The sequence below is a fragment of the Leptidea sinapis genome, chromosome 25 (assembly GCF_905404315.1).
Source record: "Leptidea sinapis chromosome 25, ilLepSina1.1, whole genome shotgun sequence".
Classification (NCBI taxonomy): Eukaryota; Metazoa; Arthropoda; class Insecta; order Lepidoptera; family Pieridae; genus Leptidea; species Leptidea sinapis.
In genome coordinates, this window is record NC_066289.1 from 5896609 (window position 1) to 5909470 (window position 12862).

The window sequence follows — 12862 nt, forward strand, 5'->3', positions numbered from 1 at the left end:
CAATGAGACGTTAAGGTTTTTACTGTTAAAAATGCACAATTCCGACGGTCCTAATAGGAAACAAAAAAAAACATATTTTATCCCATGTAATTATATTGATCAGTTATGATTTATGGGCATATCCATTACCCGAATAAAGCGTGTTAAAAATTATTGCTATAATAAAACTGTTAACTATTCAAACGATACCGTCCATAATAATTACTATATCGTCAAAATCGATCGGAAAATTGAGCAACGCACACACACAAGTGAAATGAAGATTCACTTACTGTCAAAGGTTAGGTCCGTGAGTGTTTAAGTTACAATATTGTGAACGAATTTCGCGATATAAATATAGGTTGCGTCAAGCAACTGCACATTCGTAGTTCATCCTTAGTAACGAGTACAGCTTTAGACATGAAGCTGGTAAATACATAGTACTACCCTTGAACGAAATAATAATAATAATAAATTGTGTTTCAAAACAAACAATTCTATAAAATAGTTATCGGTTTCTCATTTGTGTTAGATTTGGCGTGAATTATTTTATGATGTGTGTTATTCAATTTCAGGTTATATTTCTATCAGTGATCGCTTGTGGGTATGGAGATAAGTTGGATAGAACCTACTTGCCTCCAGCAAGTGCTGCAACTGCTGGCGGAAGCCCTGGATCCTTGACGGCTCCTGGATCTCCAGGCTTCAACCAAAACTTACAAGGACAATCTGCGTTTGGTCCTATTTCTTCTGGGATTGATTCGTCTAGAACACCTGGTTTTGGCTCAGCTTCGGCTGCATTTAATGGACAGGCTGAATTACCTGCCATAAACCAACCTTCCAGTACTAGATATACGCAACCATCGGGATTAGCTTCAAATCCTTCAGGCTCGATTAATGCTGGCTTAAACAATCTACCATCAACTCAATTTGGAGACACTGGATTGAACAAGCTGAACGGGCCTGTTCAGGCACCAGCTTCAAATGGATTTGGCTCTGGCACGATTGGGCAACAGCTATCTAGCGCTTACTCGCAACCGCAGCAGGGATCTACCCAATCATTTGGAACTACTCCTGGATTTGGTTCCAGCTCGATTGGAACACAGTCATCCCAATTTACCCAGCAACCAGGAAACATTCAAGCTTTTGGCCAAAGTGCTTCCCTAGCACCTCAATCTTTCCAGCCAGAAAGAGCTCAAGCAGCTGCAGACCGAAACGCTGAGATATTAAGATATGATAATGAAATTGATGGAGATAGATTTGCGTATAGCTTTGAAACATCCAATGGTATATCTGCTGAAGAATCAGGCGTGGCAGCAGGTGGTGTTAAAGCTCAAGGACAATTTTCTTATACTGGTGATGATGGCAATGCTTATTCTATTACTTACACTGCTGATGAAAACGGATACCGTCCCCAGGGAAACCATTTACCTACATCTCCCCCGATCCCTGAGGAAATATTGAAATCGATAGAAATTAATGCTCAAGCTGCAGCAGCTGGTACCCAAGAAGGTAAAAAAAATTAAGTTAGCTTAGGTTTTTTTTAATGGACCATCATAACACTCACTCATTAATAACTGATGAAGAAACAATTTTGTTTAAGTATTCAGTACTGGGAAGATTTGTAAAAATTAATACTAGCATAAAAAATACTTAAAAAATTAAACCTTAAACTTTTTTGTTCTCTTTAAAAATAGTTTGTTTTAAATGTTAGCGTTTTGATGTTAAATTATAATAACATTTCTAAAATACTTTATATATTTGCTTTAAATTAATCTAATATGTACAAAATTTTATAAATTTAATCGAAATGTTTTCATGTTATTATAATATGAAATATTTATTGTTGGTATTTTTTTAGGTGCTTACCGACCAGAAGAATATGAATCTGATGGAGGTCTTCAAGGCACATATAACACTGGTGCCCCAACTTATAATCAACAGTTACAAGCAAACGGAGACGGATCAAATCCAAACTTATCAGCTGCCAATGACAGACCATTAATCCAAAATATAGGACAAGGTAATAATTATCAGAGCAGACCTGAAATTAATAATTCACAAAATGGTCTTCAAGTACAGTCAGGAGAGTATAATTTGCCTTCTGGAAATAAAGCTACTACCAATGAGCAAGGTGTTGATTACACACAAGGGCAGAGAGATATAAATTTGGGTCTTGGTTTACAAAGAAAAGGTCAACAATCATCTGGCTATCAATACAACAGCCCAAATAATGGAGTATCACGCCCTAATAGGCCACAAGCTCAAAGTGCTCTCGCACAAAGTCAACCACAATTTGGATCCAACTCACTATCTGGATCTTTCCAAGGACCTACTGGCCAGCAGCCAATTTCTTCAACAAATGGATTTTCTTCTAACAGAGTAAATACTCCCTCCCCCTCTAATTATCAGCCAGACAATCTTTCTTCAGGCTTTGATAGCTCTAAACTGTCTCCAGAAAATTTATCTAATTCCGTAAATGCTCCCAATGGTGGCTACAATTACGAACGTGGATCTTCAAACTATCAGATCAGCTCAGGAAGACCCAATTCACAGCAACAAAATTCATTCAATCGTATTCAAAGTCAGCCAAGTTTTTCAGGATCCCAAAATCAACAAGGTTCTGCCAATCAGGTCAAACCTAGCTCACAGTACCAACCTAGTTCCGCGAATCAAGCTAAACCTAGCCCACAGTACCAACCTAACTCCGCGAATCAGGTTGCGCCTGGCTCACAATACCAATTGAGTACTGCTAATCAGATCACACCCAGCTCCCTTTACCAGCCCAGTTCCACCAATCAGGTTACACCAAACTCTCAGTACCAACCAACTTCCACCAATCAAATTACATCGGGCTCTCAGTACCAACCTAGTTCTGCTAATCAGATTTCATCTGGCAGTCAGTACCAACCAGGTTTGTCTGTTCAACTTCAATCTAGCTCACCCAATCGTGGCCAATCTGGTCTGCAACAAGGTTCACAGTATCAAACAAACCCCAACCAAGGCCAGTTCCGCCCAAGCTCGCAAGGTCAAGCTACAACTTCTGGAATAGGTCAAAATGGAGCTTCAGCGAATGTTTCTCCATATCAATACAATAGACCAACGCAAGGTCTTCCTCAAGGGCAAGGACAGCAGCAAACACCCATCAATCAACTGAAAAACCCTGATCAGAATCAAGCTCGACCTGAATTCGGCGGACCTCGTCAGCCACCAAGCTTCAATTCTGAAGAAGGCTACAAATATTAATGACTAAATAACCGACAATGAGATATCATGGAATATATTGTATTGATATAGACAACAGAAGCACGCTAAAAATACAAAAATAATGAATAATAGTGTTTTGTACATATTTTTCTGTAAAATAACGTTAGTTATATTTGTATTCATCGCATTTTTTAAGATATTTTATGTGTTCATAGAAATAAATGATTTAAAATGATTATGATCCCGTTTTTTTTTATTTCATTCTCTATTTTCATTAAACTATTCAATTTTCAATTTGAAAATATGTTTCAGCCAGAAGACACCCACTAAAAGGGAGTTTTGAGTTTAGTGGGTGTTAAATATATCTTTTTCCACGGCCTTTTAAGGAAAATCAAATGAAAATCATGCTATTTTTTCTGTAAAAATAGCCAAAAATTCTATAATAAATAAATGACTAATTTAAATGACTGATTTATTTGACTAAAATTTAAATGACTAATAAGGAAGCTAGAATCAAATGAGATTTGAAGTCACTAGGAGTCACTCTTAACACTTATGTTAAGGTAGTTGTTTAGGCATCAAGTACCAGTGCCTCCTTCTACGCGTACTGTATTTTGTAGTATCGCTTTTCTTAAATCAATCCTATAGTTAGCCTATTTAGTTGAGTTAGGTTAATTACACTCGGACACTTTAAAAAAATGCTTTCATCCACCTTATAGGGTGACAAGTCTTCTGTGATTTGAGGATAGCAAGTCGCCTGTGATTATTTTATTGTTGCAAGTGAGCATCGCCGGTGATAATCACTTTACTTCAAGTGACCGTACTAGATTGTCTTGATTTCCCAAAGAAAATATATCACCGTAATATTGCAATAAAGAAAATAAAAGTATGTGTGTACGTATCTACTCACGCAAGAAGACATACTTCCTTGGCATTTCAAAACAAAGATCTTTAAAAAATTGTTATGTTTGTAGAAAGAGAAAAATATTTTAATAACTACTCAAAAAATATTGTTATACGATTATAAGGGAATGATTTTATTTAACAACTTGTACATATTGAAATTTATCTAACTCTCGTCCATTGGTTGCGGTTCAGACTTGATGAGTTACAAGAAGCCTTATGGTAGCTGAAGTATTATACAAAAGCTTAGAACAATTACAAACCAAATTTAGGTTGCCAAATTGGTTTTCAGTGCGCGCCAAAAGTAGTAGAACTTGAATAAACAATGATAAATCAACGAGTCAACAATTTATAGAAACAGCGCGTGAAAATAAACATGCTTCTCGATCATCAACCACTCGTTAAGAAGCCTCGGACGGAGTACTATCATTCGTTGCAGTCACGAACTCTCCGTACACTAGCCTTGACGAACGTAATTTAGACTAATGACTACCTAACGTAACAAGTAGCTATTAGTTTTAAAACTTAGCCCTTTAAAACAATTTCGTATTGAAATTTCAAACAACTTAATTGATTTAAATTAACTATTGTTCTAGTTTTATTATGAAGTTATTATTATAATAATAACTTTTTTTTTTAAATAAAACAAATACTCAAGGTTACGGATACCTTGGACAGCGCAGCTACGTCTAAATCCTACAACTCCATGTGGCTGTCCGATCACTTACATGAATATGTAAGTGATCGGACAGCCTGGGACAAGATTATGATAATTTTATAGCAAAAACAAAGACAGTACTTACATATATTTTATTAAAGAGACCGCAGAAACAAGAATGATGGGAGAGTTTCGTGCGCCACTTCTTCTCTCTCAGAGCGCCATTTGTTTCCGAAGCGATAGTTGTACTAGAAATTACACCAAAAAGGAAAATACATTCTAAAGGAATAAATTTAGAGAAAATAAACGCCTTTTATCGAGAACTCTTCTTCATGGTGTTAAACCTAAAGTCATCTAAAGATGAAAGTCATCTTGATGGTTGACTCTACAGGTTGATGTAATGATGAATTATAATAAACTTGACATAGTATAAATACTATGTCATATTTATGAAATATGATTAAAAAGGAACATAGCGTTCCCTTGACACTCAATCACCTCAAATCTACTCAAAATATCCTCATGGTACTATATATGCAATATTTGACGGAATTTTTGAAGTTGATTCTAGCTCACTTACTTTTAAATACGTTAATCCGCAAATAAAAATCAAAGACAAATTTTTCATCACTAACACTTAACACTAACTTTTGAAATAGACATTTTTTATTTGTCAATAAAATACTCACATCTCTAAGAACTTTTTTAACTACCATACATTAATTAAAACACATTTTAAAATAATATTATGATTTTTTATTTATTTGTTTAAAAAAAACTTTCGATTATATTCCAATAAACGTTTATAATGCTTGATTGTTTTACAGATTCAACTGCAAATTAATCTGATTAAAGTTAAGCATTTAAGTAAGAGCTGAGAGTTCCTGAGATATTTTTGGGTCCCGTATTCCATCCCATTTCAATATCAAAAACTAAAATAAGTAATTCCACCTTCGCACGACACACCATCTTATGAAGCCTACTAGAATTAGTTACAAGCAATCCCTTATATCTAGTGTTATAATAATGAAAATCACTACAATAACAAGATCATCAAGCCTCCACATGCTGCATGGACCAGCTATCGGCTCCCTCGTCATTAATTTAGGGAAGGGAACAACCCGCCCCACAGTGTGCGATTTAAGCGAACATTACGAGACAAGACAAGAACTCAATGAAATGACGAGAAAGAATGTGTCTCCACATGTTTTGCAATATTTACATAATAACTTTACTTACAACTAAAGATGGCCATTTTGTTTAAATTTGTATCGCTTTACAACCATTCAATTCATATGTTAACAAGAGAATGTAAGTGAACACTTGAATTCGGTATCTTATGACATGCGAGGTGACCCAGTATAAGTGCGCATTACATTATTTACTGTCTAAGGTTTGTGCCCTAAATAGACTAACATATCTATCTATATACACTGGCCTGCAAAAGTAAGTATCACACTTTTCAAATAAAATTTTTTTCTTAACTTATAGAAGGTAGAGATTTAATATTAAAAACATTTTGTTGCAAATTTTATAGGCCTTAATTCTTAGAAACTAAAATTATACATTAGTAACATTTTTAACTTAAAAAAGATAAAACAATGAAAATAGACATTTTTAGTTTAGTGTAAAAAAATTCAACTAAAATGTATTACATGTTATTTAATTTTTAATAACTGGTATTGCCTCCTCGAGCTCTGATTACAGCTTCGAGCCGGTTTGGCATACTGAACACTAGGTTTCGGAACCGATGTTGGGGAATATTCTCCCATTCTTCTACCAGGGCCTGCTTTAGTGCCCTGAGGGTAGTAGGTGGTGGTCTGCGATTTCTGACTAGCCTCCCAAGCTCATCCCAGGCGTGTTCAATCGGGTTATACCGACCTCCTGAATATACTCTTGTACGATATGAGCCGTGTGTGGCCGGGCATTATCATGCATCGGCATCGATCCATCACCCATATTTGCTAAATAGTGCCCTGCATACTCATTGAGAATCTCTTGAGCATATCTTTGCCCAGTGAGGGTGCCATTTTCTATGGCTACTAGCTCTGTGCGACCTTCTGAAGATATGCCAGTCCATACATGTACACTGCCTCCACCGTATTTGACTCTTTCTGAGTTGCAGGCTTGAAGGTATCGCTCACCAGGTCGCTTGTAAACACTTCGCCTTCCATCAGAAGTGTAAAGTGAGAATCGAGACTCATCTGCAAACAAAATTCTTGACCATTCTTCTTCATCCCACTACATGTGTTCACGGGCGTATCGCAGTCTCGCTACTCGATGCTGTCTCTCGAGTTTTGGGCCACTCGCTGGTCTTCGGGGTTTCAAATTTGCTTCAGCAAGTCTTCTTCTCACTGTACTGTCACTAATGTAGTCCTTCCGGGTCTGAAGTAGCTGTTGCTGGTCTTCAACTGCATTTTGGTGGCGATTTCTTAACACAGTGGAAATAATATAACGATCTTCTCGGGCACTGGTACACCTGGGTCTGCCATTACATGGTCTCCTCAGATGGTGTCCAGTCTCTTCGTACCTTCGCTTTACCTTCTGGATCGTTCGTACCGTCACACACACCATTCTTGCAGTGCGACGCATACTGATGCCTAGTTCCAGAAAAGCCATGATCCTAGCACATTCTTCAAGTGAAAGAGGCATGATAAATAAATGTTATGTGCTTTTTAGCATAAATTTTTAAAACAAGACCCATCGATCTTAAAAAAAAAAAAACAGAAAGAAAAATGTGAATGGTAAAATTGTAATTCAGAAACGTCCACTGTGAAAAAAGAATGGTTTTGTTTTTGAAGTTTTTTTCAGCCAATTCTTAAAAGAAGGTTACCGACTATAAAGTTTTTATGTACAAAATGAAATTCTCTTTGGAGTCCTTTTTTTTCGAAAGTATATCTTGTGAACTTAAAACGTTATCCCAATTTTAAAAGTGTGATACTTACTTTTGAAGGCCATTGTATATAAAACAAAGTCGTGTTAGTTACACCGTTAATAAGTCAAGAACGACTGGACCAATTTTTCTGTTCTTAGATTTTTTGGATTTCTCTTATTCCGGAATAGGATAATATGTAATAAAATATCAAAAAAATCACGAAAAAATATTATTATAAAAAAAATAATTTTCTGATACATTTTGTATGGATTGACATTTTGATGTTTTTTTTTTGCTGTGGCAACCCTAAGGCGTAGTTATAAATTTAACTTTTCCCAATTAATTTTAATAAAAAAAAATGTTAAATCATTAAATTTAGTGTTAATATCTAATTAATTAAGTAAAATACATTAATAGAATCTTATGTTATAAAATAATCAACAGTGTTATTGTGTAATAAGTTTATTTTTATATAACTTTAGTTTTGTGCATCTCCCGTGATACGTCAGCAAAATGATGGCCCGAGGAAACAAAGCCCACCAAACCCAGGAACAGCTCCAGCAAACACTTGTGGAGCTAAAAAGTACAAGGGTCAGTACGAACAGCTACTAAAAGAAAGGGATGACAACGAAATTGAGGTTATAGACATTATAAATAAAGCAGACAACGGTTATATGAACTATATAGTGAGAAATCATCATGTAATCATGATGCATCTTTCCTTGTATATGTGAAAAATTATTCAAAATTATTTAAGAAAGTATGTACTATTGCTAAGTCAATGCATATTAGAGAAATAATTAAAAATGTTTCAAATAAAATAAAAATGACTTGGAAAGTTATTAACTGGGAATCTGGAAGAGCGAAAGACTGCAAGTTTGAATATAATCTAATAATAAACAATACAAAAATCCACTCTGAGCAGGAAGTAGCTTCTGCTTTTGAGAATTTTTTTTCTGACATTCCAGTTTCCATCTCAAGCACCCTTGTCTCCTCCACCACTTGTGCCTTGTGTTGCCGAATCACTTCTTTTGGAAAATGTTAAGGAATGTAAACAAAATTTCAAATTCAGTGTTGTTAGCCCAGCAGAAATTATTAAAACTTTCAGATCCTTAGAAATGAAAAAAACTGCTGATATATGGGGCATATCTGTAAAAATAATAAGTTCTGTTATTGACGTCATAGCACCATATCTAGCACTAGTTTTTAATAGCTGTATTGAACATGGCGTGTTTCCTGACCTTCTGAAGTATAGTAAAATTACACCAATATTTAAATCGGGACTCACTTCTGACCCGAATAACTATCGCATTGTTTCGGTGTTGTCGACCCTTAGTAAAATTTTTGAAAAAATTATTTTAAGCCAAATGCTAACTCACTTTAACACTTATAAGTTACTTCATATAAAACAATTTGGCTTTACTAGGGGACGCTCGACTACGGATGCAGGTATTGAACTCATCAGGAATATTTTTGAGGCCTGGGAGGAATCACAGAATGCACTTGGTATCTTCTGTGATTTATCTAAGGCTTTTGATTGTGTTCAACATTCAACGCTGGTCAGGAAGCTATGCCACTATGGTATAAGAGGATCTGCACTCGATCTTCTGATCTCATATTTAAATAATAGGATTCAGAGGGTCGAGATGAATGGCAGGAGATCTCCTGGGACTCCTCTCGGTATGGGGGTACCACAAGGGTCTATTCTTGGACCCTTCCTCTTCCTAATTTATATAAATGATCTACCTAACCTTGTAGAAAAAAACACAAGGTGGTATTGTTTGCGGATGACACTTCACTTATATTCAAAGTGAAACGAAGCCAAGTTTTATATGACGAAGTAAACAATGCTCTATCTGACATCGTTTACTGGTTTAGCGCCAACAACTTATTGTTAAATAATCATAAAACCAAATATATTAAATTCACCGCGCCCAATGTCAAAAATGTAGATGCGAATATTTTATTAAATGGAGAGGTGGTAAAACCAGTGGAATCTGCTATATTTCTTGGCATTACTCTTGATTCCAAATTACAGTGGGGCCCCCATATTGAAGGATTGGCGAATAGGCTTAGTTCTGCAGCATATGCGGTTAAGAAAATCAGACGGTTAACTGACATAGATACGGCGAGATTAGTATACTTTAGTTATTTTCATAGTATTATGTCCTATGGTATATTGTTATGTGGCAGTGCGGCCGATATTAATACTATCTTTGTGCTGCAGAAGAGGGCTATTCGCGCGATTTATAACCTAGGTCCTAAAGAATCATTAAGAGAAAAATTTAAAGAAATAAATATTTTTTTTTTTTTTTTTTTATGGAATAGGAGGACAAACGAGCGTACGGGTCACCTGGTGTTAAGTGATCACCGCCGCCCACATTCTCTTGCAACACCAGAGGAATCACAAGAGCGTTGCCGGCCTTTAAGGAAGGTGTACGCGCTTTTTTTGAAGGTACCCATGTCGTATCATCCCCGAAACAACGCACAAGGAAGCTCATTCCACAGCTTTGTAGTACGAGGGAGAAAGCTTCTTGAAAACCGCACTGTGGAGGACCGCCACACATCCAGATGGTGGGGATGATATCCTAACTTGTGGCGTGTCGTGCGATGGTGAAATTCGGCGGCAGGAATCAGGTTAAACAGCTCTTCGGAACACTGCCCGTGATAAATGCGGTAGAAGACACATAATGAAGCGACGTCTCTACGCAACGCCAAGTGATCCAGCCGTTGACAGAGCACTGAGTCCCCGACAATTCGAGCTGCTCTACGTTGCACGCGGTCAAATGGATCGAGCAGATACTGGGGTGCACCAGACCAGAGATGACAGCAATACTCCATGTGTGGCCGGACCTGCGCTTTGTAGAGCGCTAGAATGTGGGCCGGCTTGAAGTATTGCCGTGCTCTATTGATGACGCCCAGCTTCTTCGAAGCCAATTTGGCTTTGCCCTCCAGATGGCCACGGAATTGGCAATCGCTCGAGATTTCGAGACCCAGTATTCCGATACTAGGCGCGGCTTTAAGAGAAGTGTTCTCGAAGAGCGGTGATACGACAAATGGGGTTTTTTTAGTGGTAAACGCGCAAACTTGAGTCTTCTGGGGGTTAAATTGGACAAGGTTCAATTTACCCCATTCCGCGACCTTCTCGAGAGAGGACTCGATAGAAGACACAAGTTTCTCCCGGCACTGGTCGACGATTTCCCGAGAGAGACCTGCATGGCCCGTGTATACGGCATCACCAGTGCTGTCATCTGCATAGCAATGCATGTTGGAGGTGTCCAACATATCATTGATATGCAGAAGAAACAGCGTAGGAGATAGCACACAGCCTTGGGGCACTCCAGCATTCACGGGCTTCGGGTTCGAGCAATATCCGTCGACAACGACCTGTATGCTACGCCCAGTGAGGAAGCTGGAGGTCCACTTGCATAAGCTCTCGGGAAGCCCAAATGATGGAAGTTTTGAGAGGAGCGCCTTGTGCCATACACGATCAAAGGCCTTCGCTATATCCAGGCTAACTGCCAGGCCTTCCCCCTCGCTTTCAATAGCCGCCGCCCATCTATGTGTTAGGTATACCAGAAGATCACCTGCCGACCGTCCATGGCGAAAGCCGTACTGTCGGTCGTTGATCAACTGGTGACCCTCTAGGTATACTAAAAGCTGGTGGCTAATTATGCTCTCCATGATTTTGGAGAGCAGGGAGGTGATAGCAATAGGCCTGTAGTTCGCCGGATCCGAACTGTCTCCTTTTTTTTGGATCGGATGGACAAGGGCTGACTTCCATGAGTCAGGGACTACGCCTTTGGAATAAGAGTGCCGGAATAAACGCGTTAGCACCGGCGTCAACTCAGGGGCACACGTTCTAAGCACGATTGGAGAAATGCCATCCGGCCCGCTCGACTTCCTGACGTCCAACGAAAACAGAGCTCGCCTAACAGTTTTCTGTCTGAACTGTACTTCAGGCATAGAGCTCTGACACCGCGGGATGGTCGGCGGTGTTTTTCCGTTGTCGTCAAGAGTCGAGTTGGAGGCGAAAAGAGCGCACAGGAGCTCGGCTTTCTCTTTTGCCGTATGGGCCAGGGTGTCATTCCTCATGTGCAACGGCGGCACGGACGGCTGGTTGAAGTTACCAAGAGCAGCTTTCGACAACGACTAGAACTTGCGTGTTCCGGTCGGGTAACTGGAAAGCTGCTCGCCGATTTTGACGACGTGCTTAGACTTCGCACGGGCGATTTGCCGCTTAAAAAATCTGGAGGCACGGTTATATTTCCTCTTAAGAACTTTGCAGTTCGGATCCTTTGTGCCCAGCGCCGCAACCCAAGTTCGATACGCCTGTTTTTTGCAGTCAGATGGTGCTTTAACTGACGCATCGAACCAGGGCTGTGATCTGCCACCGATCGGTACTACAGAGCTTGGTATAAAAATATCCATGTCCTGCAGTATCACATCGCCTACTGCAATGGCGCAGGCACTAGGATCATCCGAAGGGAAACAAACCTTGCCCCAAGGGTAGGATGCAAAAAAGGAACGCATCCTATCCCAATCTGCTGACTTGTAGTGCCAAACGCGGCGGGTCGCTGGTGGTCTGCGACGTTGGCGTCGGATAGGCACTACACTCCTGACCAGGCAATGGTCGGACGTTCCGAGAGGGGCGTCGACAAAGACGTGGTAACCATCGGGATGTGTAGTCAGCAGAAGATCTAATAAGGACGGCATGTGGCTATCCACATCCGGGAGCCGCGTTGGCGACTCAACCAATTGGGACAGACCATACGCCAATGCAAAATTATGCACAGATCGCCCTGCGTAGTCTGTGGTACGTGATCCAAGCCATTCGGCATTGTGCCCGTTGAAATCACCCAAGACCACGATTTCAGCGGAGGGGATCTGTGCAAGCACGACGTCAATTGCTGCTTGAACGCAGCCCATGAGATGATCGGTTTCTGCGTTACCACTATGGGACCTGTAGACACACGCATAGATACGGACGCGGTCGTCTAAATCTACGCGGAGCCAGAGAGTAGACAGGTCCCTACCCTCAAAATTGCCGAGACGGCGACAGCAGATATCCTCCCTAACGTACACACATACCCCGGCATGAGGCAAAAAGTTGTGCTCAATTTTGTACCCGGGGTACGTTAAATATGACGTATCGCTAGGTCGAGATATCTGCGTCTCCGTAAGGAAACACAAGGCCGGCTGCGCCGTCTCAAGGTGGTGGTGGACGGCGATTAAATTGGAGT

General features: G+C 39.4%; 1 protein-coding gene across 1 annotated transcript; it reads left to right on the forward strand.

The window, feature by feature from the left end:
• The first annotated feature begins 335 nt into the window (after nt 1-335).
• On the forward strand, nt 336-3380 carry LOC126972064 (pro-resilin-like). Its single transcript, XM_050818640.1, has 3 exons — nt 336-408; nt 555-1488; nt 1838-3380. The coding sequence occupies exons 1-3, from the start codon at nt 400-402 to the stop codon at nt 3220-3222; spliced, it is 2328 nt and encodes a 775-aa protein (XP_050674597.1). The 5' UTR covers nt 336-399; the 3' UTR covers nt 3223-3380.
• The last annotated feature ends 9482 nt before the right edge of the window (nt 3381-12862 follow it).